We start from the raw sequence: 25,527 nt of genomic DNA, 5'->3' as shown, positions 1-25,527 counted from the left end.
CTTTATGGTGTGTATGGCTGTAGTCTATGTTGGTATTCGTGATGCTGGACAATAAAATGTACAGACGAAGCGCATACGAAAGAAGAAATATAATCAAAACAAACAAGTTACGGGACCGGCTTTAGTCGCGGACGAATGACATCAAGTTTAGATGATTGGGTGATACAAGAGCCAGACGGAATTCCTATTAAAAAAACAAGTTTGCAACATCTTCCAAAAGAGGCAACATTAATCACATTATCGCATTTGGAGGAAATTCCCCTTCATTTTTTATGCTAATGCGGCTCTTAGAAGGGCGAAAGTTCTTACAAATTTTATTTTAATAAAGAAGATTTGGCTTTATCTATGTTGCACTTATAGACTTACGGCCTCTACGTCCACAAGTAATTAAAAATAAAGTATTCAAACTCTACAAATGCTTTGTTTGAGGGGAAGTTCTTTTACTAACAAATAAGTGATTGTTTGGATAATTACTGAATTGCACAAGATAACAAAGATTCAGTTTTTTCAGATAAATATCATTAAATTAAAAAAAAGGAAAAATTCAGAACAATCAATAATAACAACATATTTGAAGATGCTTATTATGAGCTATATTTGTGAGTTACAAAGCTTACAAGAAAATACAATCAATGAAATTTCGTAATATAATTTCCATCGCTTTACTCTTCACAAATCCTGTGCCATCAAGTATAATTCAGCCTTGATCCATGGGAAATACTCGCTGACACGTGTGTATATGGCCGGTTGCCTTTGCGCACACTGGGCACCGATACTGTAGATCCCGACCACGTAGTTAACCGGTTTCCATTCCGACGTCATGTACACGGTACCGTACAATCCCGTACCAGATTCGGCACAAGCCGTCGGTTCTTCGTCACAATGAACAACGTCCATTTCCGGTAGTACGCACGCCTCCGTCAGTGTAAGGTTCGAGTAGTACTTTAGCCGACAGTCGATGTAGTAGAGTGGGTTGACCGTGCTAAACGTTACGGCGTCTGCTATAGTATCGTACCCCGTTGTGGTGAGCTTAGCAGGCATACGATCTTTTTCCGGCCACATGCAAGCCGGCACACTGTACTCGGTAATAGTAACAGGTGTATCCAGTGTCAAAATGGCGATGTTGTAGTGGTTTGATTGATGATCAAACATTGGATGAATCACGGTCGACACGATCGTTCGTATTTGTACCTTTTTGTCATCAAACGCGGTAACTCCCAGCTTTACTGAGCTGAGTTTTGAGTTGATGCTATAATTGAAAGAAAAGGTGATAATACTATTGAACTGTTGTGCAATTCATATTTACCCCGGAAGGTAACTTACCGTAGTACGCACTGGGCTGCAGTTAACACGAACTGCTTCGAAATGAGAGTTCCGACGCACTCCACCTTGTTGTGTTCGTTGCGTATGAGAGCTAGCTGCGAGTGAAGCTGCTGTTCCTTTGTAGTCCTTCGGTACACATCGTACAGCTCATGGCAATGTTCGATTTCATGCGCAATGCTTTGCAGTTTCTCTTTTTTGTCTTCGCCCTTCAACATATCATCCGGTGTACAACAATTCAAAGGATGATCTCCATCGAACCCGCATTGTTCTAGTGAGGTTAATTGGCGTGCCATACTTTTCAGCTGCTTGAAAACGTTCGGGCAGTCTTCGATGCGCAGACAGACACCTTCCTTATCATTTTTGGTGATACACTTTTCACCTAGCCCAGCGTCCGGAATTGCGAATAAAATTCGGTCACGAGCAATAACATCGCGAATCCAGTCGGCGTACCTCGATACCGGAACGAATTGTTGCTGCTCATCGCAAAACAACCCGACCACCATCGGGTGCATGGAGTATTTGTCCAAATCACGTATCTGCAGCAGACTACCGGTTGGTTTCTGAAATGGAAAATGTAAATTGTTTCACATGATCTTCGCGGGCATCCGCGGGTTTGCAGCTGTTACCGGACTTACCCTTTCACACCATTGTGCGAAGGTTTTATTCAAACAAACTTCCTGCATCGAAGCCGAGCAGACGGTCGTGTTTTGGATGAAATTATCCAAGGTGGAATCTGAAAGTAAAATGATTTTAGTTCACTTTAATTGAGCTACTGGTGCTTATGGACTTACCGTACGCTATATCCTGCACTTTGGAGTAGGAGATAATGTTGTCCTTTGGCCAAAGACAAGCGGCCGTATTTTCGTATGGCAGTCTGTAACTAAAGCCATATATGCTGTTAATATGCTGCATAATTTATCCAGACAATTACCTGATCGATAAGAATTCACATTCGATCGCTTTGATCTATACTTACTCAGTCGTTCCATTTATACGCAACAGAATCGGTGTCTGATCGCTGCGTACTTTAAGCGACTTGTAGTCTCCGTAGACTATACGATCGGCAATGGGGAGATCGAAATTGTTTTGCAACTGTACATGAATCGTCTTCCAATCTTCCGGCACGCATTCAGCGGTCGATAGGATGTAATAATCATTCACCAGCACTCCCAGACACGTAGAGGTATTTGTTTTTATGATGGCCACATGGCAGAAATCCGTGTACACCGTTCGAAGATATTTCAATGGGCATTCTAAACAAACGAAACAATGTGTAGAATGCAACAAGAATACACGATTTTACATATCCCCGCAACCCAACTAACCGTCAATTTCAATGTGCTCGTAAGTCATAAAACGATTGCGGAAATCTTGCAGCATTGATCGTCCATCATACTCCTGAGGGTTAGCTGTGGAGATACAAAAATAATTAAATTTCAATTTCAGCTACATTAAGGTCAACTTACAGCTTCCCGATTCGTCAACGATCACCGTTAGCACCAATGCAAGCAAACCCCACCGATACATGCTGTTCATTTCGAAACTTGTTCCTTGAACGGCTACCAAGATCAAACTGCCGTGCATCGACGATTGTGCTGCTGTAGACCACCTTGTCTTGTCCGCCAGAACAACTTATCGCTTCGCCGGTGTATCCCAATACATCCCTTCCACAAAAAGCTAATTCCGATTTGTGTGAACCCCACCCGTGAAGACCATGTCGGTGAGTAAGAAGAGGCAGAATTTAATCGAAAAATAAACAAACTAAAAAAAACAAATCAACAGCGACGCAAAGCTTCTCCAATGGGAGATGATAATCATCAGTATCAGCGGTGAATGTCTGATTTAACGATGCGTAGTATAATTAATAAAAGCACAAAATATCACATGAAAAAAGAACAAACAAAAGCGAAAGCTCCTTTCGTCATCACCGTCGCGTGTTCCGGAAAATCCAAAGCTTTTAAGGGTATTCCCCAAAAATATTAACCCTTCTTGGTAACGATCGCGTTTTATCGCAATTGATTGTATGTTTTCTGCCTAAAGAGCTGATGTTTTTATTGAGGCCCTGAGAGTAGATGTCTAACAATCGATTGTTCAAAATAGTGCAATTGAATAGATGAAAAACAGCTAAAAGCGATTTAATTATCACAATCTCTACATGAGGCCCGCTAAAGTATCTATAAAACAATTATATTTTAAACCAGAAGAAATTTCTCTCAAAATACAAGGAAAAGAAACGAATTCTCAATTAATCTCTGTTCAATTACTCTCAATTTATGCGCTGACAACATAACGCATTCTATGTTCGACGATCTTGCAGCATACGATAGATCTTCGCTCGCAGCCGGTCAGTCCGTTTATTACTCAACGTTGAAAACTTCAAACTGCATCCAAAGAGTCTGGCAAACATCGATCGACAGTAAAAAACACACAGAGATAAACCGCATCCAAGCAGATGTTTATTGTGACTTATCAGCGCAGTTTGCCGAACAGAATTGGCATTCGCCCTATGCTTCTTGCTGTACGTTCGTCGCTTATCGTAACTACCGGCCGCTGTTGTGCTCATCCACACGGTCACAGTCTAGCAAGTGCCAGTCGCGGTGAACGTTGTGTTTCGGAAGAAAAAGTGCGCTCTCATCATGTATGCTCAGTCTGCCACGAGTGATAATGGTACCGGGGACCATGTGCGTGTGGTCGACTTTCGTTCTGATACAATCAGCGTGCCAACACCGAGCATGCGCCAAGCAATGTTCACCGCCGTGGTAGGCGATGATGTGTACGGTGAAGATCCGACCGTACGCAAGCTGGAGGAACGATCGGCAGCGATGTTTGGCAAGGAAGCGGCCCTGTTTGTGCCCTCCGGCACGATGGCAAATTTATTGGCGAGTGAGTTTGATTGTTTCAATTACAGATAAGTGAATTATGGTTTCGAAAACTTTGATCATATGTTTGGTCAACGCTGTTCCAAAACTAACCGTGATGTGGACCGGTTTTGTTTGTGGAAAATTTATTAAATCAAGTTTTGTTGTGGCATAAGATGGTTTGAATGCAATGGTAAAATAAATTAAATTTAATTTTTAAATTTTTTCAAATTATAAATTATAACACTGGTTTTTTTCACGCCACGAATAGTGCTAAATTCAATCCATACCTTTTGCCTCGTAACAAAAACTAGATTATCGAAATGTTTGGTAAAAATGAGTAATTAGTAATTGAAATTAATTAAAAAACCACATTGCCATAAAATGCTTTAACGTACGAATACATACGAAACATATCTCGCAGAAAGCGTTATGTTTCTAATCGTTTTATAGAGTTAGATAATGAATCGTCGAAAATAGACACCAGTCAATAAATGATTAATTAGCATTCCTCTGATACGATTGTTTAAACTCTTTTATATCTCTTTTACGAATTTGCAAATTGTGCGTAGAAACAAACGATGTATTGTTGTCAATTAAGAAATTAATTTGGTTACAGCAGTAAGCATTCAGATTCAGGTCAAATGGTACAATCATTAATTCACTAATCAACATCAATCAACAACACTCCCAGAGTGGTTTGAGTTCAAATTTCGATCGTTCAGTGTATGTCCACGTGCTCCAATACATAGGAATGATTTTTTAAGTATGATTTTTGACACTAAATCTGAGGTTGTAGTTATAGTAAATGAAAAAAAATTGAGAATTTTGAAGAAGCAATCAAAAAACTTGTTAAGAATACAGCAACAGTTAGTAATCAGATCAAATGTGTTGTGAGACACATATGAAAAAGTCTAACTTAAAGAGAAAGGCGTAAAGTCAAATGGTTAATTAATTTCAATATGATCGATTTAACTTTTAATCACCATCTTCCACACCATATTTCGTTTAGGCTTCCGATAAATAAAATATACAATTTGATTCGTTCCCTCTTTTTGTCTAGTGATGGTCCACTGCTCGCGTCGCGGCACGGAAGCCATTGTTGGTGATATGGCGCATGGATTCCTCTACGAACAGGGTGGAGCCGCACAGATCGCAGGTGTGCTGCTGAACACGATCAGAAACAACCCTGACGGGACGTTCTGTTTGAACGAGTTGGTACGAAAATTCCGTGGCTTTGACGTCCACGAACCCGACACGGTGCTCGTCATGGTGGAGAACACGCACAACATGTGCGGCGGTAAAGTGCTCCCCTTGGATTGGCTCGAGAAGCTGGCTACGATATGTCGTGAAAAGGGCGCTAAGGTGCATATGGATGGTGCCCGCGTGTTTAATGCGGCCTCGTACCTTGATCTTCCGATATCGCGCGTTGTACGGGATGTTGATTCCGTGTGTTTTTGTTTGAGCAAGGGACTTGCCTGTCCAGTTGGATCCATTCTGCTAGGAACGAAGGAATTTATTAAAGAGTGCGTATGATATGCTAAATAGTAAACGGTATACTACAGCTAAAATGTTTTTTTAATGTTTCAGGGCACATCGTTTGCGGAAAGCATTGGGAGGAGGAATGCGCCAGGTTGGATTTCTCGCAGCTGCCGGGCTATGTGCTTTGGATGAAATCGTTCCAAAGCTGAAAGATGATCATCTTCGAACGAGACGGATCGCTGAAGCCATCGATCAGCTGGGAAGTCCTATCTTCAAGGTAGATGTGGCTAATTTGCATACCAACATTTTGATGGTGCAGATCATCAGTAAGCAGGTTCATTCGAGTGATTTGGCTCACCGTTTGGCTACGGTCGCCCCAGGGGAAATAAAGGCAGGCATTGTTGATGCGGATGGCAAGGGCATAGCAGTGAAAGTGAGTGCCCGCGATTGGACATTCGCACGAATTGTAATTTATACCAACATTACTGATGAGGAAGTCGAACTAGCTATCAAAAAGATTCGGTATGTTGTCGCAGAATATGAGAAAGATTTATAAAACAAAAAAGATTTCTTCCATAACAGAGCAACAGTTGTTCTAGGGATGTAGAAATGAGTAAATAAATGTATGTAATATCGACAGCTATTTGAGCGGAGTAAATAATGGTCCTAGAGGACGAAAGAACCGTAAACAAAATTGGTAGATTTACGATTCGACTCGATGTTTAAAAAAAACCCAACAAAGATCCCGAGAAAGTTGAATTGTGTTATTTCGGCAGTTAGTTAATGCTTCTTTTTTATTTCATACAGGATCTTTTGAAACATTTTGCTTAGAATATCGTATTTGTAAAATCAATTGATAATAATTCATCAGTGCAAATTGAACCGGGTCAAAAACATTTCAATTCACCCACCCATCCCGTCTTTTGACATCTTCGTCAAAAGCCGCATACGCATTTGACGTTTGCTTCGTTAAACGTCGAATGGTTGTGACAGCTTCGTTAAGAGATGTTTGTAATTATTTCGGTGAAAACATTTCCGCTCCTCAGCATCCAAAACGTGGCAAATCGAAGGAAATTCACAAAAAATATTAAGAAAGCTGTAAAAGATCAAATTTCAAGTCGTTCCTTGTGCGTCGTATGGTATACAACAGTGCAATTTATTTTAGGCAAGCAACTAAAAAGACGGTTTCATCAGCAAAACAAAAGTTCATAGATTGGTGGCTTCGTTTCAACTTTCGTAAAACGTTGTTTATAGGTAAGCGTTATTATTTTGTGAAATAGAACGGTTTTTATTAGTGAAATAGTTATATTTTCTACTTTAAAAGCTGTGTAAACTGTATCACACTTTACCGGTATGTTTATATGTTAAACCAAGCGTCAGACGTAAACAAACCTTATCAAGCGGCAAGCACCGCGTAATGATCGAAAATCGGATCATTCGAAGCCTTTCGGTTTGCATATTCCAAAAGAGAAATTTTCACATCTGTTTGAACGTAAGTGTTATTTATAGGCAAAAAAGGTCGTACAATGCGATGACTATTTTCATCAAAACTTGCACGGACACAGGGCACAGAACCTGAGCACTCAATAGTTTTAATTTGCTTACACAAATAGCAAAAAACAATGACCATTGAGGATGATTTAATGAAGCAAGTGAGTTGCGTAATTAGTAAACATTAATCATACCGTCATAATGTGGTTCGTGTACTAGAAGGCTAAGCTTTTCTCATTTTAGGTCTGCCTATTTCGGACGATCGTCCTTGTATGCTAAACTGGTACCAATTGCTAAGCTTTTCCCACACACCTTTACGTTCAACTTGCTACTGATCGGTGGTTGTCATTACGCCGTAAAGCCGACCGGATCAACGTCGTCATCAATTCTGACTCGGAAAGAAGCTGAAATTGTTTACATAGCAAATGCCAAACGATGCGCATTCGCACTAAACCATGCTTAAGCAGACGATTATGCATATGCCTCTAGCATCACGCCACCACAAAAGTCATTGCGATGGCGTATCAGTAAGCAAGCACGCGTCGTGCGATTCTCCATTCGTGTTATGACCGACCGGCAAACGTACAATTGACCGCGTTCGTCTCATCGAGCCTTCGGTTCACTCCGTTCCATCCATAGGGTGGAGATAGGTACCATCTCATTTACGTCACAAATCAGTCCGTTTGCGACTGCGGAAACCTTATCTGTTCGTACAAGAGGTCAATCCATAGGTGCGACGAAACAGAGCGCTTTTGCATGTTTGATCTAGGCGATTCCATTGAATTTTTGGCTAGCTTTGTTTTTGGGGGCTTTTATTCGGACAATATTCGCAGAATAACGAGGCTTTTTTTTGCTCTCGATTCTTATTTTGCTCTTAATCACATTGATTAATAAAGTAGCTTCGATGAATTTGGGATTTGCAGGGCGGTGATGCGTTACTGCTACTAACCCCTGCTAACCCCCATGTGCCCTGACATATTGAACTTCTGGTACTGTTGCAAAAGGGCAACTTTTTTGGGGGCTTTTATTCGGACAATATTCGCAGAATAACGAGGCTTTTTTTTGCTCTCGATTCTTATTTTGCTCTTAATCACATTGATTAATAAAGTAGCTTCGATGAATTTGGGATTTGCAGGGCGGTGATGCGTTACTGCTACTAACCCCTGCTAACTAGAGATGGGAAAATATGAACGAACCTGGTGGAACGGTTCCGCTCCATCACTGGAGTGAACGACACCAGGTTCAAAACATTTTGCTCCTCAGTTCCAAAATTCACTCCTTGGAACGGCTCAAAAATTCACTCCTTGGAACGGCTCCGAAATTTCACTCCTACGACAGTTCCATAGTTCACTCCTACGAACAGTTCCATAGTTCACTCCTACGAACAGTTCCATAGTTCACTCCTAGGAACGGCTCTAAATTTCACTCCGAGGAACGGAACCAAATTTCACTCCTTGGAACGGAACCAAATTTCACTCCTTGGAACGGAACCAAATTTCACTCCTATGAACGGCTTCAAAATTCATACCTAGGAACGGATCGAAATTTCACTCCTCGGAACGGCTTGAAATTTCACTCCTAGGAATGGTACCAAAATTCACTCCTAGGAACGGCTTGAAATTGCACTCCTAGGAACGGTACCAAAATTCACTCCTAGGAACGGTATCAAATTTCAATCCTAGGAACGGATCCAAATTTCAGTCGTTATCGTTTATAAGCTAGCCCGTGCATTTTGTTGTTGTTGTGAAATTTAGCACTCGTGGGTTTTGTTGTGAAATTTATCTTCGTGTTAGAACCTTGTATGAAGATTATGAATGCATACGAGTTTAATTGGAGTAAATAAATTTAATGCATCCAAGTAATGTTAAGTTATTATAAATGTAAGATAAATAAAATGTATAAATATATGAATAATAGTGATACATATAATATGTTTATATAAAAATATATAAATATATAAATATATTTAAATATGTGTGTGTGTGTGTGTGTGTGTGTGTGTGTGTGTGTGTGTGTGTGTGTGTGTGTGTGTGTGTGTGTGTGTGTGTGATTCCGTGGGTGTGTGTGTGTGTTTGCAATACAACTTATAGCACTAAAATTTAAGACCGGCACTTGTCTTGCGATTTTCCCTTCTTCTAAGGTCCCACAACATTATCCTTTGCATTTTTTTCCAATTGCTGGATGGTCTGTTTTGCGCAGTTCATGGGTCGTTTCCGTATCGGCGGTGTCATGCAAAATATCGCAACATTTTTGTCTTACCTACTTCTTTCTTGAGAAATTTATAACAATTCGTATCCGGAATCGAAAATTATAAACTCATATGCATTGTTTACCACGTTGAGCGGCACGTCGTTCACATGGGCCCGAGCCCGACAGAAAATCATTCTTTGTTTCGCTCGCACTTCCGGTATATTATGTGGATATGCACGCGTTAGTGTCTCTTCTAGGAACTGTTTTTGACTGCGTCGATGCGGTTACGCCCAGGGGGAATGGTAGGGAGCTGCGCTAGGGCAACAAGATTTTAGGAAGTGTTCTCGGCTGCGCGGATGGATTGGCCGAGTTTTCTTTTGAAAGGATTTTTTTATGTAGATCGAGCGTTCGAGCAACGAAATTTTAAGAATTTCTTTCGAAATGATTTTGTATGCTTGATTCTTTGCGAAAATTGGTGTGAATAATTAATTACATATACGTCGTCAAGCTGGTATGGCGATCAATTGCGATCTATCATCTGTCACGGCAACATCGTTCGATAGCTCTGTCATTGTTCAAGAAGTCATATTTAAGCGTGTTAAAAGTGGTGCAAATTGATGTGATGAAGTGATGTAATCTACATTATATTAATGTGGCGAGATGAGACGAGCAACAGAAGACATTTGTTTGTCTTGAGTGCATAAGAGTTATGTGATAAAGCACAGAATTATTTTCAAATGAAAGATGAACGTGAATTGACACTTGCATTAATGTAGTGCACGGACCCTTATGCATCCAAATGTGATTTTCGTAAAACAAAAACACAATCAACAGTGCTAATTACATAAAAAGTACAAGTGGAATTCAGTATTGATGCAAAAGTTTATCCTAAGTACAAGGGAGTGATAACTGATAAAGTAGACATTACGTTCAACTGAACGAGTATCGATCTATGTAGTGTGAACTGTCCCTTTGTCACGTGCTCATTTAATGACTAATTTCGTTTGACAAAAGCAGCATCACTAGTGCTAACTACAAAAGGAGTGAAAGTTTAATCTGCAACAACGTAAAAGATTATTATAATACTGATTTGACAAAAATTTTGTCATACCTGTGGTTAAGACGTAGACGCAAATCTCAACGAGCTACATTTGAAATTGCAAGTTTTTATAACAATTATTCTCATCATCATCCTCAACAAATATCAAAAAGGTAAGTGATTTTTTAATAATTTAGGTAGTGTTTTTAAAAGTGATTATATTTCACGAATATATATGAGCGCAAGATATGAAACCAGAAAATAAACTTTAAAAAATTTGCACGGTTATTGAATATGTTAATACAAATTCGTTCGTACAAACAAACCTGTCTTGTTTTACAAAATATCTTTTATACATAAAATTCGTATTATTTCTTTAAATTAATTGAATAATTAGGATTAGGTGAATGTGAAATTTTTTTTATTATTTTACTTTTTTTGACAAACGTAAATCACTATTATTCTCAGCCCTGTCAACAGATTTTTTTGGTTTGTTTATTACAGAAAAATGGCACAAAGAAATAATTTGAAATCAAACATTTGGCAACATTTTGAACGGCAGGAGAACAGTTATGAAGCAAAATGTCGTTATTGCCACAAATTATTAACCTTCACTTCCGGATCATCATCCAACTTGAAAAGGCATCTATCTCGAAAACATCCTACGGTACCTCTTACAACAAGGACAACTGAAAACTTACAGGATAGTTCTACACCTGCTTCTTCTTCAAATGTAACATCCAATACCCCAGGAACTTCAAGCGGCTCTTCTATGACTTCTGTACCAGTTTCATTACCAAATACGATGGATAGATATATAAAAAAACCTTTACCTGTAAATACGAAACGAGAAATAGATAAAAAATTAACCGCAATGATCTTTTCTGGATATCATCCCTTTTCAATCGTTGAAGAGCCAGGTTTTCAGGATTTTATCAAAACGTTAAACACAAGCTACGATTTGCCCGATAGAAAAACAGTTTCTCATGCTTTAATTCCTAGCATGTACTTAGAAACTTTAAGCAAAGTAAAATCTAAAATTTCTTCTGCAAAATCAGTTTCTTTAACTATGGACGGATGGACGAATATCAACAACACTAGCTTCTATGCTGTTACATCACATTTCATCGATGATGATGCACATTTATGTTCATTTCTATTAGAATGCTCGGAATTTTCGATTAGCCACACAGGTCAAAATATTGCACAATGGTTAAAAACCGTTCTGTCGAATTTTGGGATACAAGATAAAATTATTGCAATAGTAACAGACAATGCATCGAATATGAAATCAACAGCCGATTCTGCCAAAATTAGTCATGTTCCTTGTTTTGCACATTGTCTCAATCTTATTGTGCAGGAAGGAATCGAAAAGTCAATAAAACCCACTGTTGATGAAGTCAAGTCCATTGTTAGACATTTTAAAAAAAGTTCTAAGGCCACCAAAAAACTTGAGGAAATGCAGAAAAATCTCAAGTGTCAAGTTCTAAAACTAAAGCAAGATGTTGCAACTCGGTGGAATTCCACAAACGACATGCTTGCTAGATTTTTAAAAAATAAAGAACCATTACTTTCTTGTTTGGCAATATTAAATATTCATAGCAAGTTGCAAGAAAAAGATTGGGTTATTATGGAACAAGCAATTTCGGTACTAGAGCTGTTTAATTTGGCAACTACTGAAGTATCTGCGGAGAAAACAGTTACTCTTTCAAAAATGGGTGTAATATGTCGAATTTTAATTGCAGAGTTAAGGAAAACACAGAGCGACCCAAATTTAATTGAAGAAGTGCGAATTTTGGTTCAAACGTTGTTAAAGAAAACCTTGGAGAGGCTAAGACATGTAAAAGATAATGATATTGTGGTGGAAGCGATATTTTTGGATCCTAGATATAAGCAGGAAGGATTCATGGAAGATGCAGAATTATTTAAAAAAACGTACGAAAGAATAATACAAATAATCATTGACGACCAAACCCAAAACCAACCCGTACAAATTAGTTCTGCAAACTCTGCTGAACCTGATCAAGAAATAGTTAATCGCTTGTGGGCCAATTACGACTCAAAATTAAGCAATAGGGAAACAACGTTGCATCCTGGAGCCAGTGTAACCCGAGAGGTAGAAAATTTTATGAAAGATATTTATGTTACTAGAAATGGTGATCCTCTTAACTGGTGGAAGCAAAATAAAATATTTTATCCCAACTTATATAATCTCATGCTGAAACGGTTGTGTGTTCCAGCTACATCCGTTCCATGTGAGAGAATTTTCTCTAAAACAGGGCAAATTTCCACCGAGCGTAGAAATAGATTAAAATCCAAAAAAATTGAAGAATTGATTTTTCTGAATTACAATTATGGTAGGTAAGAGTTTTGCAAAAAAGTAGTTTGTTAGTAAAAATTAATTCTCGTTTCGTTCGTTCACGATTTTCATATATTAACAAGCACAGATCACCGAGTTGTCGATACAAGCAAAGGAATAATGTTTCAAAAGGAATTAAAAGTGAACGAATTAAGAATGAATGTTCCATGTAAAACAACTTAAACGGTATATTATATTATATTTCTTGACAACGTCCGAAAGCAATATTACTCCCCCCCGCTCCACCGGAACCCCCCCCCCCCCCCCGGTCAGCACATATCCAGGCTCATAATTTTTTTTTGTAGGACCAGGTCCAAAAACCTGTTGGAGTGATTCCGCTCCTTTCCTAGAGTGAACGTTTTCAAACCGTTCCTTTTTTTTTGGAACTTTTCCCATCACTACTGCTAACCCCCATGTGCCCTGACATATTGAACTTCTGGTACTGTTGCAAAAGGGCAACTTTTTTGGGGGCTTTTATTCGGACAATATTCGCAGAATAACGAGGCGTTTGTTTTTTTTTGCTCTTGATTCTTATCTAATCACATTGATTAATAAAGTAGCTTCGATGAATTTGGGATTTGCAGGGCGGTGATGCGTTACTGCTACTAACCCCTGCTAACCCCCATGTGCCCTGACATATTGAACTTCTGGTACTGTTGCAAAAGGGCAAACTGAACTTTGTACATCCATCGGGAGTGTGCGCCTTTTGGATGATGATAAGCAAACGCTAGATTCTGTGAAGTGTGGCGGAATTTGAAGGATTTCGTGTGAATTAAATCGAATGTCTGTAGACGTGCGTTTGCGCCTGTTGCTTAGCAAATCATTTTCTGATATCAATTTTTTTTATGTTTAAACAATCGTTTGGATTTTTCCATTATTTCTCTTGTTACGATTGTTTTCTATTGATTGAAAAGAATGCATAAGATGTGTCAAATTGTATTTCAAATATTTCTTATATATATATTTTTTTTAAATTATAATTTCATTGCGCAAATTCTGAATCAATTTGATTCACATGTTTGTTAACACATGATCATTAATCAATATTTTTGGCTGTATATTTTTAAATTAACATAGCATTGTATCGTTTTCATTGTTTCACATACTTTATTAAAATTTAACTAAAATTACGTTTACATTGAACATTACAGATCATTTGTGATTAAACTATTATCTGTGGAAACACTTTATTCAATGTAATAATAATGCCCACTGCCAGGGGGCACTGCAAGCTCATTTGTGCTTGGTTATTTAGTTTGTTTTTATTTATCGCTATTTCAAACGATTCTCTAGGACACGATACTAACTGTTGAGGCTGGTCAGCGTTACGCTCGCAAGAAGAAAGTGTTGCCAGTGCATGATCGTTGATGAGCGGGTTTTTTTTCGTTGGTTTCTTGCATACGCAGCACAAAGACATAACAATAATATTTACGATGTTATTTTCCTTCGACTGATCTTTTTATTTCCTATTCGAGCTTCGTCTCCTGGTGACCCGGTTTGTTGCTTTATATCTTTATATTACATATTGACACTGGTGTCCAATAGTGACTCAGTGGTGTATTTATTGAGTACTCCTGCTTGCACCTATGCATGTAAATATGTAATGTAATAATTTACAAGAATTTTACCAATTGCTTTAATGTGAAGAGCAGATATTGTCGTATCGTGTTTTGAGGGCTTTTTTCACACATTTTGTTTCCCTTCATTCGGTTCGGTTTGCTTCCATTTGCTAAGGGCATTCGACGGTCTGTCTGTTCTTATCGGATTGTTGTGCTGTTGGATTTTGCTCCGTGCGACAATATGCGAACAAAGACGACAACGAAGACACTCCCGGGGGCGATGCTGAGTGTACTGTGTAGCATTAGTGTACTTGGAGTACATTGTACCATGCCGAACTGCTTGTCCTTCCTCTTCCCATTCCTGCCTCCAACCAGCGTTCGGAATCGGAATCGGTTGTGTCAGCAGGGGTACCACCGTCAACGGATCCAATGTGCGCACGGGGTTATCAGTCAACCTGCTGCTAATACGCTGCCGGAACACGCACACCGATCGACGTTCGAGCATATACTTGTCTGTGAGAAGTGTGGTTTTGTTGTGTTCGCCAACTGTGCGAATGAATTGCGCGGCTCACGCGCGAAAACTTGCGCTCGGGAGAGGCCGGCGGAATGTTGTGAATGCTGTGCTGCAGCGCAGAGGGGGTTGTTTTTGCGAGTGTGCGTGCGATGGCATGTAATCTTCCGCCTGAAAGCCTCAGAATCAAAACCTTCTGAAAAGGGGCAGATCGGGGGGATGGTACGCGGGCAACAACGGGGTTCGGGAGCGTGCGAATTGCGATTGTGGACGAACAAAATCATCGCGAACGGCGCTCGGTGCCGGCAGTCACTCGATAGCTTCTCTATCGTCGTCGGATATGGTCAGACGGATGGCATCAGCGTGCGCGACCGGGGAGAGATAGTTGGGTTTCTTGATTAGTGATTATACGTTCCCCGTCCGCGACAGTCAACGGTTCGTGCATGTGCGTGCATCTTGGGCCGTGTTCTTGGTACTCACAGTGGTGAAAGTGGAGCTGGAATCATCTTCTTTGTCCCAGTTTAGATGCATACACAAAGTGGAAATGTTATAGAAGCATCGACGACATTTGTGTACCATTTGATACAATTTATCGCACAAGCTGAGTGTATGTCGATTGATGTTCGTGTATCGATCGGTTGATCAATGCCGACGAAGTAGTACCATCCATTGATGAGCCAGCATTGATCACGCGGTGTTCGCGCTAGCCGCGAGTATCAAAGACTCGGGATTGTGGTATTTCTGTATACACAGGGCCGGGAGGGGTTTTTGTTTCACTTGTTTTCGTTTGTTGGACCGGTGCCAAAAACGATTCTGTACTATCTTCGTTGCCATTGTAATAGCAAACATTTCGACAGTAACGTCATGCTCTGTTGGTATAGCGGCTAAAAAGTGAAAGGAAAACACCAAAGACTGTACCAGTGAGAGAGTGTCGCTTGGAAAAAAAAGGTCTCAGTGTCCTGATCGCAGGATATGCAACGTTGGAGTGTTGTTATTTACTTTTATGAAAAGTGTTGATTTGTGATGATTTGTAAGCTTTAAAGTGCATACTGTGAAGCCTAATCCGAGCATCAAAGGGGGGTATCACAGGACATTAGTCCTTGCGCTTGTCAAGTAGCGTTGCACTTAAACGCCTTCGTCGAAGATCAGTTGATAAGAAGAAAGAGTTATTTATATTGCTGGATGCGGTAAACCTTCAAAGCACATCAAAATGCTGGGAATTTTAGAGGTGCTGTTGTTCCTTTGCATCATTGGATACTTCTTCAACAAAGAACGGTAAGAATCGATCTAATCGAAGACATATATAACCCGACATTAGGATGGTGTGATCATGCGTTGATCAGTGATCATGAAATCACTGTATTGGGGAACCTTCAATGTTGTTTTTTTTTTCGTGTATGCACTGATCACGCTCCAGATCGGCGAAACGAGTCAACCGTACTGATCTTCGTTATCAACAGTTGTTCTGACAGTTTGAATTGACCTTTCGTTGTACCTCTTCCGTTTACTTGCGCCAGCCTTAGTGGTGTTTGTGTAAAATCGTGGCAGTAGAGTCAACATGTCTTTTTACTTTGTACGATTTCTTGAGCACCGTGGGTTTGTCTTATCCGGCAAGTGATCAATAGCGATCCCCCGGTAGTTTCGTTGATCGATTGCAAACCTTGCAGATCGTGCACATCGGATAGGCCCAATGGCAATGGAAGATTTGCAGATGGTTACAGATACGGACAGACTACTGCCGGCTGTGGTTGCCCGATTTCCGGAAGTACGAGTGAATCGGAACGTGTCAAGTGCAAATCCTCGTTTTATGGGAGTACGCGTAAACGTTCAATGCGGTATATGGAAGCAATGTGCGCCTTCCTTCGACGCACCCGAAGGTAAAACCAATGAAAAAGACGTGCATTCTGGTGCCCAGTCGTGAGGGTGTCGGTGACATTGGTTGCTACGTGCGTACTATTGCTGTTCCGGCCAATTTAGTTGGGGTTTTTTTGTAAGCAGTGCCAAGGAATGTCAGCTCGTTCGCTTCATTGGTACACTGGCCAACATTGGATCCTCTTGCTACGATAGATGGGTTCGGCTGTGATTAATCGGAACTCTTCTGAAATTGAGGCAGGAACGCTCGGACAATGTGTGTGAATTTGAATAACTCACTTAACCGCGTCACGCAATGGATTTCAATTTGAATACGTGGTTTGTGTGGAAGCAGTGCAGAAATTTAAACACTCAAGTGCTTCAATTGTAAAGGGCATAATGATGTGCTATGTGTTAGCAGTTGTGTTTATGAAGAAGAAGGAGTGTGTGTACATCAAAAACATTTCAAGATTGCTTTCAGTGTGCGTATGGCTCAAGGCAGTTAGATGTTGCTTATTTCATAAGTTGTTGGAATGAGCGCCAATATTCCGCATTTGTAAATCAGGAAGGTAGATTCAAGAATTATTAAAAACTATATCAAATACTAACTTTAGAGAAAAATGTATAAACGTTTCCATGGGCGCACCTTGAACGTGTCGTCTGGCCGAAATTCCTTAAATGGTGTGCCACATTAAACAGTAAACTACGCAAATCGTTTCTGTTAGAATGTAAATTTTAATTGTGTCTTAATGTTTACTCAAAATGGTTCTAAATCAACACAAATTTAAACTTAAATATAAAATAAGGTTCTTAAACCTCTTTAATGACGTTAATTGCATACAACAAGTTCCTGCAGTAGCAGCTTTTTACACATTGTCGAACCCCCCCTCAACCTATGTTCAATTGCATTCTGTTTTTTTACTCTCAAACATGGATTTCCCGGTCGAGGTGGTGGGTCTCAGTGTAATTCCACAGTTGTCACAGCTGCTTCAGATCGACAAGAAGAAACTTTCTATCTGCTTTGTTGCGTTTATACAAAACGTTCTTTGTTGATTGTCTTTTTGCTATAAAAATAACCTTTTTCTAATTTTGCGTAGAGGTTGTTAGTTTGTTATTATTATAGAGAAGAATAAAACTATGTTGGCCTACAGTAGCACCATGGAAAATGAAGATAATATTGAGTTCTTTTTATAAATTTATTTATTATTTAAAACTAAGATATATTTTAACAGTTACAAAAGTAAAAAATCTACATTCTACCGTGAATCTACGTCCACCGTGATATATTTGTGTAATAATTGCATTCAAAAGGTCGCGAATTTGTGCTGATAAAAGCTTAAGATCAGGATCAGTGTTGGCCTCTATTGTAGCTATATTGTTACAAACATACATGAGCTAGAAATGGAGTTCTTTCTCCTTACTTTCGATACCGTTTAGCGTTATTCTTTATTCATTTTACGTCAGTCACCTTTATTAACATGATTCCATTAATCAGCCATGCAATGGATGGCACCAAAATGGCCACCGTTTTTGGGTTATGGGGTGTCACCACTATTACAAAGTCAGGAAGTGAAGTTGGTCACAAAACAGGACAAATGAAATCTTCTGTTGAAATGACGCTACGCGAATGTATTAGCTCGTCTTTATTGCGCAAAAACCGCACGATTATCGTCAGGCATCAGTATGATTGTATTGTACTAAGTTTCATAAATACTAACAATTGAAGATGTAGCAGCGTTTGAGGTTACTCAATACGATTAAACTCGTTTTGTTCAATGATCGAGTCACTGCAAAGCTTGTGTCGTTTGTTGTTCTTTTTCGTTCGTAACATATCGTCGTTGCGCACTAAAGTTGCGTTGCGTACGAGAGTGTCAAGGCCGCCGATGGCAATAGAAAACGCAACTAAGCCAACATGCCACATGCAATTGGTAGTTAGCCGTTTTCTTCCCATCATGTATAGGGCCAAATTAACTCTTTCTCTGAGGCAAATACAGTTGAACGCTCCTTTGAACCGTTGAACAACATGTAGAACGCAGAAGACACTAGCTTCGATTTTCGTGTTCAATCTGGTACCTGTACGATGGACAAGTTGATTTCTGATGAATTTAAAAATATTACTTACATAATTGCTCGTTATATTGCGAACTTCATCCACGAATATTATTGAATGTGTTCTCACGTATTTAGAGACGTTTATGGTGAGGTGATTACTTTCATATTGTTGACCGACCGGTACAGAAACCATTCCCTCGAAACAACGCTTTGTAGGATTAGATTAGCAATTTTGATAAGTACGTAAGGGAAAATCGATTGATTGACGGTTGATTGCATTTCTAACCGCGAACTGCTGCTGATGTTTTTCCCTTTCGCTGTTCGTTCTGTAAACAATTGAAGACAAGTGCGATCATCGTTTTCCCCCCTAGGTCAGGTGGAGAGCAGGTGGAACATTTTGTAAATGTATCAGTACCTTCAGAGTACGGTCTTCCCTTTCCTAATGTACCTTTTTTGCCCTCGCTAGTATCGCTTGTTGTATGAATGTTAGCCATAAACATGACTATATTTACCTGTTGCTACCATTCGCTTCGTTCCTCATTTATTACAAATATTGATCCACTTCCTGTTAAGTGGCACTTATCTTGGTGGTGATTATTGGTAAAAAAAAACCTTATCTGCTATAGAATTGTCTGCTTCAAAAATCCCTTTTCTTCGTGTTGGTCTGATCTTAGCCCTTCGACCTTGACACTTGCCGATGGAACATTATCAATTTGGTTGATAATCAAACATGTTTGGTAACGGATTTACCATAATGAGTTGCATTTATCTTTTGCGTTCGTTACGTGCTTGGTAATATCGCCATAGCGACTAAGTACTTGGCCCGGCAGGTCATTAGCCTAAAGCAGCTTGATGGAACGATTTGGTTGACTTTGGACTTTGATTAGATGATGACTTATTTGCTGAATGTTTATCGGAATTGGTTCATCGGGAAACGAAGCGCAAAAGCAGATTGTGTGTGGGGCAGATCGAGTGTATTTCCACCACTTGGAGTGCTTGGGAACTGTAAATCCTTCTGTTGTGCAAAGTTCATGTTGTTCAGATTAGCGGGGTGTATAAAAATAAAAGGATCATCGAATATTTATTTCCCATCCGTTTGAGCACACATGGCGCGTAAGTGGTTGGGGGGATTATCAGTACTTGATGCAACTGCTGCTTGGAGTGGGAAAATTGCCTTTTATCTGATTATTATTTACGTTGTAGGTTATTGTTTTTTTTTTCTTATATGAAGAATAGGTTTAGATGAACTATACATTTGTTGTGTTAAAGATTTTTTTTCTGGTAGATATTTTTCTACTTATGGTTAGTAGCTGTCTATGTGGGAGAGTGACAATTTATTTTAAGTTTTCCTATTATAACGAAACAAATTTAAATCCTGCTGCAGATGAGTAATTTATTTTTTTAATAATATACATAACATTTTTTTCTAAATATTCAGTTGTTAATATATTTTTTTACCCTTTTTTATAGAGCAATCGATATGGTTGATATCATATCGAACCGCGTACAGGAGGCATACGGGTCGTTCCGGTTACCGAGCATGTTTGGTCCGGGTACGGACAACCAACAAAATGGAGGTTTTTCGACCTACTCAATGCTTAAGCGTTTCGGTGAGGCTGGAAGACGGCAGCGTGAGTTGAATGCGGACATTGATCGACAGGTATGTAAAGAAAACGATCCACATACAAACATGCAGTAAATCGTACTGAACTGACACACTCGGTGTAACTAATCTGATTAGATCAATCGTTGTGCTGTGTTATGTTGCTGCTGGATTTTGGGTTTGTAAATAACTTTATTATAATTTATTTTCCTTTCCTCGCACAAACCACCGATGGTGCCAGAATCTATGCTTATTATTCTAATATATGATTTTGTTTTGTTTTTTTTCTTAATTTATGATATTTTTATTTTTTTAATTTGCAATCCATCATTGTACGTACGGAATTGTTGTTAAAACACACGCTCTTTGCATATGCACATTATACCATGTACAATACACGCCTCCCCAAAAAAATAAAATATTTATCATCAATCCTACAACTGCTGGAAAACCTATTACGACCACTTTCGATCCTGATATGCTGGATTAATTTACAAACTGGACGTATTTATGTTTCGTCATAACGTACGACACACGCAGGTGCGACAACAAAGTCTCTTCCACATAAAGGAAATGCCGATAACGCACGTACAACCGGAATTAAAACCAATTCCTGGCATGGCATGTCCACACTGCTCGCCGACAGAAAGCGTAAGTTTGCTAGCGTATCTATCATAAGTTCACATTTTGGAATCACATACAAACCATATCATAAGCACTGATCGTCCGGTTCCTTGTGACAAATGAATCTTTAATAATTGTTTAATAATTTTGCACATCACTTGTACTATGTGTGACTTATTAATATTACTAACCTTAAAATATTTCATTAAACGGTATACGGCATTTTACTTTATTATTACTTATCTTTAATCTGTTGTTCACTCTTTTAATCACTCTTTTAATTGACATGACAAGGTTTAAGAATCGTACTATGTTTCAGTTATATTCGTATTCATCGTTTAATTTATGATTTTTTTTAATAACTCTGAATTTATTTAAACTTTATATTGAAAACATAACATGAACGAATATCGTTAGCAAGTAGAGGTTCAGTCACGTTCGCATTTTACTACTTCTTTTGCTGCTCCCGATACGTATACTAAATGATCGAGCAAATGCTTGCCGCCGTCTGGTATATTTCTTGCATACTTATCATTCACGCGACTGTTCTCGCTCGCATGCAATTATATACGCGCATTACATGATATCGTGTCTCTCGCACCATCTCACTATTTGACTATCGCTTCTATGGCGTTGATGATGATGATGATGATGCTAGCCGTCATCCAAGAAACTGAGAGATTTGAAGCTTATTTGCCCCTCAGGAACGTTTACGTTTGCCAGTTCACGCATTGCTCGCAATTGTCACGGGTTAAAATTCTATTTTTACCCTCCCAAAAACATGGGAGTGCAATCGTAGGTTGTCAAACTTATTCAGTTGTCGGTCGCGTAGACTGTCATGACTAGGAAAATTGATTGACTATACATTTTGAGTGAAATTTTTTATCATATATTAGTAACTTTCTGGTAAACTAGTGTACAACTTAGTTAGAAAATGCACAATGTTGGCAACGGGTGGCTGGACTGCAAGGTGGTCGTTATCTAACCGCTCTGGAACCGCCGGCGCAAGTGTTGGTAACGAATGCCTACATCGCATCTATCAGCTCGATCACGTTTGGGTGCGCAAGGGTGTTTTTCATCACGTTGCTCATGCCATGCAACTTTACGAACTGAATCTAATCTGTGTATTGCTTTGTTTTCTAAATTCTACCTCCGGCACAACGAAATATTTCAACAGCGTCCTCAACTTGGTGCAGATGATCGGCGGCGTCATGCGATAGACATTCTGCGCGTAACAACGCACGCTGGTGAGCAGTATGCTCGTGCCAACAATCCAGGATCGTTCGACTGGGGCGTCTGGTGTCCGCATTTGGCACAGGCAACACGTGTTCGTCGCTTTCCCTACCCACAAGTGGCTGGAGCCGTTTTGCCCGATGAACGCGTACAGGAGGCGCTGGATATGGCCGTCAAAGAATCGATCAATGAAAAGCGAGCAGAACTTGGACTGGCGGAAAATGATGAAAGTTTCGACGAAGATAGCTATTACAGTAAGATGCTTCAAAATCATGAACGAAGAGCGGGAAAGGTAAGTGCTTAGCAAAACCACTTAGACGAAGAAACAACTTTCAATTGATCCTGCTTTTTTCTTCTACTTTACCTTCGCTACAGATCCTGATTGGTATGCGATCGAAGATCTCCAACTTGGTGTTGCGCATTACCTCGTGGGTGTTGTATAAGTTACTGCCTTGCTTTATGTCCGGTGTGGCTGCACATCCAGCGCAGGTGGAGATGATAAAACGCGCCATCGAGAAGCACCCGGACGTGCCGCTTATCTTCCTGCCACTTCATCGCAGTCATCTGGATTATATTATGGTTAGCTTCATTCTGCTGAACAATGACATCAAATGTCCGTTGGTAGCCGGTGGGGACAATCTTCGCATTCCCGTGTTCGGTAGCATTCTTCGATATGATGGAGCATTCTTCATTAAGCGCAAGATCGACCCATTAACTGGCAAAAAGGATCACGTGTACCGTGCTATATTGCACACGTATTTGCAGAAGTGTTTGACGGCTGGTCATAATGTAGAATTTTTCATCGAAGGCGGTCGCACCCGCACGGGTAAACCTTGTATGCCAAAGGTAGGTTTAGTGGTGATCTTATCTGATAATAGGATTTATAGTTAAATAATAATTTCTCATTTCCTCCCTTTCCTTTCGTAGAGTGGCATTCTTTCAGTGATTGTTGATGCATTCAATGATAAAAGTATCTCGGATGCACTGCTTGTTCCAGTGTCGATCAATTACGAAAAGCTAGTCGATGGAAATTTTGTGCGCGAGCAGCTGGGCCAGAAGAAAATACCGGAAAGCTTTGCTTCGGCCGCGTCTGCTATTATGAAGGTACTGAAAGCCCGTTACGGACTAATGAGGATCGATTTCAATGAGCCGTTCTCGCTAAGCGAGCTGGTCAAATCGTTGCGTAAAACCGACACCGCGCACAATTATACACCGGAGATGCGGTAAGTATTTTGTGGAATATTTTTATTCTTCAGCTGGTTGTTAAAATGGAATGCCTTTTCGTTTCGGCTGGTGTTTCAGACGACTGCAACACAAACCATCGTCCTCTTCTTTGTTCGGTACGGATGTAGTGCAGGAAGAGCAGGATCAACGTCAGCTGATCGACAACATTGCGCGTCACGTGGTATATGACAGTGCACGTGCCACATCCGTCATGACAACAAATGCTTTAGCATTCCTGCTTTTGAACCGTTTCCGAGATGGAGCACCGCTTTCCATTTTGATAGAGGCGCTCGATGAATTACGTGCCGTTTTGAATGGGGTGCGCGATCTCGGTTTTACCGGTGCCTCAGAAGACGTAATACGCTACGCGACAGATTTACTCGGCCCCGGCCTGGTGACCAAGGAAATGCGCAATGGACAATTGTTTATCAAACCGGTTGTTATGATTCCCAACGTGATTGAGCTGTCGTACTATTCGAACTGCCTTCTACCTCACTTTGCGCTAGAATCGATTGTGGTTACGTGCGCAAATTTACTGAAGCGTGAAATTGAGCGTAAAACGAACACCGATCGGCACGATCATGTGGAAGAGGTGACGGTCAGCAGAAGAGCATTGCTCGAAATGTGTATGGAGTTTGCGGAACTGCTGATATACGAGTTCATTCTATGCAAACCGTGCCAGAAGCTGGAAACAGTGATAGAGAACACGCTGCAGGACCTGTGTCTTCGGGAGATCCTATTACAACCGGAGCAGGAGTTAACCGAGGAACAGACGATGGCACGGAAACTGGCGCAGAATCTGGAATGTGATGGATTGGACGTAAATGACGAAGAGCTGGATGATTATTTCGATGACCAATATAAATCCATATCTGGTGGTAGATACGGAATGGACGATGATGAAACCCGGATACACTTCCCCGCAGAAAAGCACTGTGATCGGCTTGTACTGCAATCGGTGCTGGCTCCATTTAGTAATACATATTCGGCAGTGGCATCATCACTGCACCATTTGCTTGATGGTAATTCTATAGTCGAATCCGAATTTATTCGCATGTGCATCAAAGAAATGAGTACGCGCGTTGAGCTTGGAGACTGCAAATACGGTTGGTATTAGCTTAGTAAGGGTGAAGCAGCGGAGCGTTATTAAAAAACCGTTTATTTCTATCATTGCAGGTGAAAGCATATCCACCGACACAGTACGCAACTGCCTCAAGGTGTTCCAGAAGCGATCGTATATCGAGATTACAAACAACAATGGTGTAAGATTGGTTTCGCTACAAGCACCATTCGATGTAATGGCGGAACTGCAAAGCATAGTACAACAGGTGCACATTTTCGTACCGGTTTAGAAAGCGATGGGAAAATGACCGTTTGCATTACAATTATCCTTACGCGATACCAAACCCACAATCGTTTCGTTAAACAAGCGATTGCCAGCAATACATGTAATGCGTGTCTAAAGACTAAGGCAAACAAAGCTAGGAGGAAAAACGAGAAGCAAGGTTTGTGATTTGATTTTGAAACCTCAAAAGACTGTTTGTACTCCTCCGAAATTTATGCTGAAAGCACAAACGAAAATTTACAGTCCAAAATGTCACTGGCGGGCATACGATGCGACGTTGCCTATATGATATACAATAGTTTGTGGAAAAGAATATTGTTGTTGTTTTTTTTTTAGCTTAGGAACACATACTTCATAATTGCTCAATCAACCGCGGTCGGACATCATAATTTCCATTGAAGACGATTTGTTTCTAATTCGTTTTAGATTTGTATTAAATATGAACAACAAGCAATTCATATCAGGTACGATCATGAGAAACTATGTTCACATGGTACAAATCGTTTAGAACTCGAGATGGTATTTCTTTACCAGAAAGGAAAATCACATGCGGGTATTGTGAGAGGAAGTTTATTCAATTTGTATGTGCCGGACAAGTAACTAGAATTGATTCGAAATTAACTGTATGAAATACACAAAATGATTCTTATATTAAGCACATAGTCGATTATACGTAGTCATGTTTGTATAGGTCCGAAAGCAGTATGATTCGATACAGGGTAAATAAAATCAAAGAAAAACATATATTTCTATGGTCAAGATCTCTTGCGGTTGTAGATCCAC

At 39.9% G+C, this 25,527-nt stretch overlaps 3 protein-coding genes across 7 annotated transcripts; 2 read left to right on the top strand and 1 right to left on the bottom strand.

Annotated features, from left to right (window-relative positions):
• Positions 1 to 570: 570 nt before the first annotated feature.
• Positions 571 to 7,613, bottom strand: LOC125764885 (proclotting enzyme-like). Its single transcript, XM_049429535.1, has 8 exons — positions 7,349 to 7,613; positions 2,790 to 3,084; positions 2,649 to 2,732; positions 2,300 to 2,576; positions 2,115 to 2,203; positions 1,959 to 2,056; positions 1,324 to 1,883; positions 571 to 1,249 (listed from the first exon to the last, which is right to left on the bottom strand). The coding sequence occupies exons 2-8, from the start codon at positions 2,905 to 2,907 to the stop codon at positions 670 to 672; spliced, it is 1,806 nt and encodes a 601-aa protein (XP_049285492.1). The 5' UTR covers positions 2,908 to 3,084; positions 7,349 to 7,613; the 3' UTR covers positions 571 to 669.
• Positions 3,764 to 6,306, top strand: LOC125764886 (uncharacterized). The gene is made up of 3 exons (XM_049429536.1): positions 3,764 to 4,206; positions 5,245 to 5,707; positions 5,772 to 6,306. The coding sequence occupies exons 1-3, from the start codon at positions 3,960 to 3,962 to the stop codon at positions 6,217 to 6,219; spliced, it is 1,158 nt and encodes a 385-aa protein (XP_049285493.1). The 5' UTR covers positions 3,764 to 3,959; the 3' UTR covers positions 6,220 to 6,306.
• Positions 6,644 to 25,402, top strand: LOC125764882 (glycerol-3-phosphate acyltransferase 1, mitochondrial). 5 transcript variants are annotated; one of them, XM_049429529.1, is made up of 9 exons: positions 15,055 to 15,284; positions 15,670 to 16,087; positions 20,186 to 20,375; positions 20,859 to 20,969; positions 22,120 to 22,467; positions 22,551 to 23,021; positions 23,103 to 23,398; positions 23,478 to 24,505; positions 24,576 to 25,402. In XM_049429529.1, exons 2-9 carry the CDS (start codon positions 16,023 to 16,025, stop codon positions 24,749 to 24,751), a joined length of 2,685 nt encoding a protein of 894 aa, XP_049285486.1. In that variant the 5' UTR covers positions 15,055 to 15,284; positions 15,670 to 16,022; the 3' UTR covers positions 24,752 to 25,402. The 5 variants fall into 5 exon arrangements, with proteins under 5 accessions (XP_049285487.1, XP_049285486.1, XP_049285485.1 ...); XM_049429528.1 differs by having other exon boundaries at positions 15,655 to 16,087; XM_049429530.1 differs by lacking the exons at positions 15,055 to 15,284; positions 15,670 to 16,087 and adding an exon at positions 6,644 to 6,917.
• Positions 25,403 to 25,527: the final 125 nt, after the last annotated feature.

Source organism: Anopheles funestus, chromosome 2RL, assembly GCF_943734845.2.
Source record: "Anopheles funestus chromosome 2RL, idAnoFuneDA-416_04, whole genome shotgun sequence".
In the NCBI taxonomy this organism is placed as follows: domain Eukaryota; kingdom Metazoa; phylum Arthropoda; class Insecta; order Diptera; family Culicidae; genus Anopheles; species Anopheles funestus.
Note: the sequence above shows the minus strand (reverse complement) of the source record. Positions and strands in the feature narration are given on the sequence as shown.